Consider the following 1,575-nt stretch of genomic DNA (forward strand, 5'->3'; position numbering starts at 1 on the left):
ACACTGTTGTATTACACCATTGTACATATCCTTATATCCACTGTTGTATTATACCATTGTAAACATCTATGTAACTCCACTGTTGTCATAAACCATTGCAAATAAATTCTATACCTTGGCGTACTTGTCTTGTGTAATAGTTGTGTACTGCAGTCATATGTTGTTTTGTACAACTGACACAGGATCACGATAGACACCAAACACAAATGCGGTTCACTACTTTATTAGCCTTTACGGTACATATTCCTAACATCATACTCAATCTCCACTATGGTGAGAAGCATCAAGCACAAAGTGGTAACAGGTAAAGGCCTCTTCTGAAAGTCACATAACCAAGAAGGTCATTGTTGCGACAATACCGGCCAATCCGAAAAGGGTCATGATGATGTTCCTACATCTGGACTCAGGTTCTGCTACTAGAAAGAACTCCATGAACCCATTCTGGAACATTTCAAAAGAAATATTAGATTACAGGTATACCAAGACAATGGTGGCATCTCTCAGTCATTACTGAACGTACCCAGGAGTTATGTTTGACTAGCCAGTCCGTGTGGTGAGTGGCCAGGTACTCTGCTATCTCTTCTCCCACCACGTCAACACAGTCGTCTCTCCCCTTGCCTCTCAAGTACTGGCACACCGCGGCCCCAAAAGACATCAGGCTGGCAACACGGCCCCAGTTGGCGGTCCCGTCTTCAAAGATGATATGGGCTACTGAACTGAGGAACTTCACGTCATCCCCTCTGTCATCCACATAGAGTGTGTTGATCATACCTGTAAGGTCCATGGTGCAACAAATGTTAAATTACTTTGTCACTGGCTTGTGTTAGCTGTTGGTGTCTTAACACAATACCTACCGTTGTATGTGTATCTGTGCTTCTCCAGTAATTGCCCGATAACTCTACTCGTTGTTGACAGGGCTTTGCTTTCGTTCCACCTAGGTTTCAGAAGTCCCGTACATTGTCCTAGGACACATTTAATGAGTTGCCTGGTGTCTATGTCCAGGGCTCTGGTCTGGTGATGGTATGTTTCCTGATGTGATATCTTCATTGTGTGCATTTATGAGTCGCTGGTAGCCTATGGTACACCTATGACTGCAATGATAGTCTGCAGGCAGGCGTGTTGACACTTATATATACATGGTTGGAGTTATTCACGCTAGCTCTAACACTGACAGAATGCAACTATTACACCAGGGGTAACATCGGCCTTGTGCAGTCGGCCAGGTCAAAGAGACAAGAGGATATCAAAGGCGTACTTCATGTTACGTTTATTTAAATACAGCAACACTACAATCATTCTATCACCCATGCTCATAGAATGTCTTATGTTTGTTACAGTAGAAGGTAATGTGCAACAACAAAGAAGAGTAACATGTCAAGGTATGAAGGAAGAAGTGAAGGTCTTCAGCCTCATCCGAAGTTCTTGAGCCATAATAAAGGATGACAATAGTGGGTCTGTGTTATTACATTTATTGACAATGTGAAACAAAACACTGTGCCACAATATGACATTAGGTCAGTGTGGGTGTATTGTACATAGAGCAATGCATTGTGGCTACTACTACCACATAAGTAT

The 1,575-nt window shown here is 42.7% G+C and overlaps 1 protein-coding gene across 1 annotated transcript; it reads right to left on the reverse strand.

Annotated features, from left to right (window-relative positions):
* Positions 1-324: 324 nt before the first annotated feature.
* Positions 325-1,047, reverse strand: LOC106600250 (induced myeloid leukemia cell differentiation protein Mcl-1 homolog). The gene is made up of 3 exons (XM_014191569.2): positions 855-1,047; positions 521-771; positions 325-441 (listed from the first exon to the last, which is right to left on the reverse strand). The coding sequence occupies exons 1-3, from the start codon at positions 1,045-1,047 to the stop codon at positions 325-327; spliced, it is 561 nt and encodes a 186-aa protein (XP_014047044.2).
* Between the last annotated feature and the right edge of the window lie 528 nt (positions 1,048-1,575).

The sequence above is a fragment of the Salmo salar genome, unplaced genomic scaffold, assembly GCF_905237065.1.
Source record: "Salmo salar unplaced genomic scaffold, Ssal_v3.1, whole genome shotgun sequence".
NCBI classification, from domain to species: Eukaryota; Metazoa; Chordata; class Actinopteri; order Salmoniformes; family Salmonidae; genus Salmo; species Salmo salar.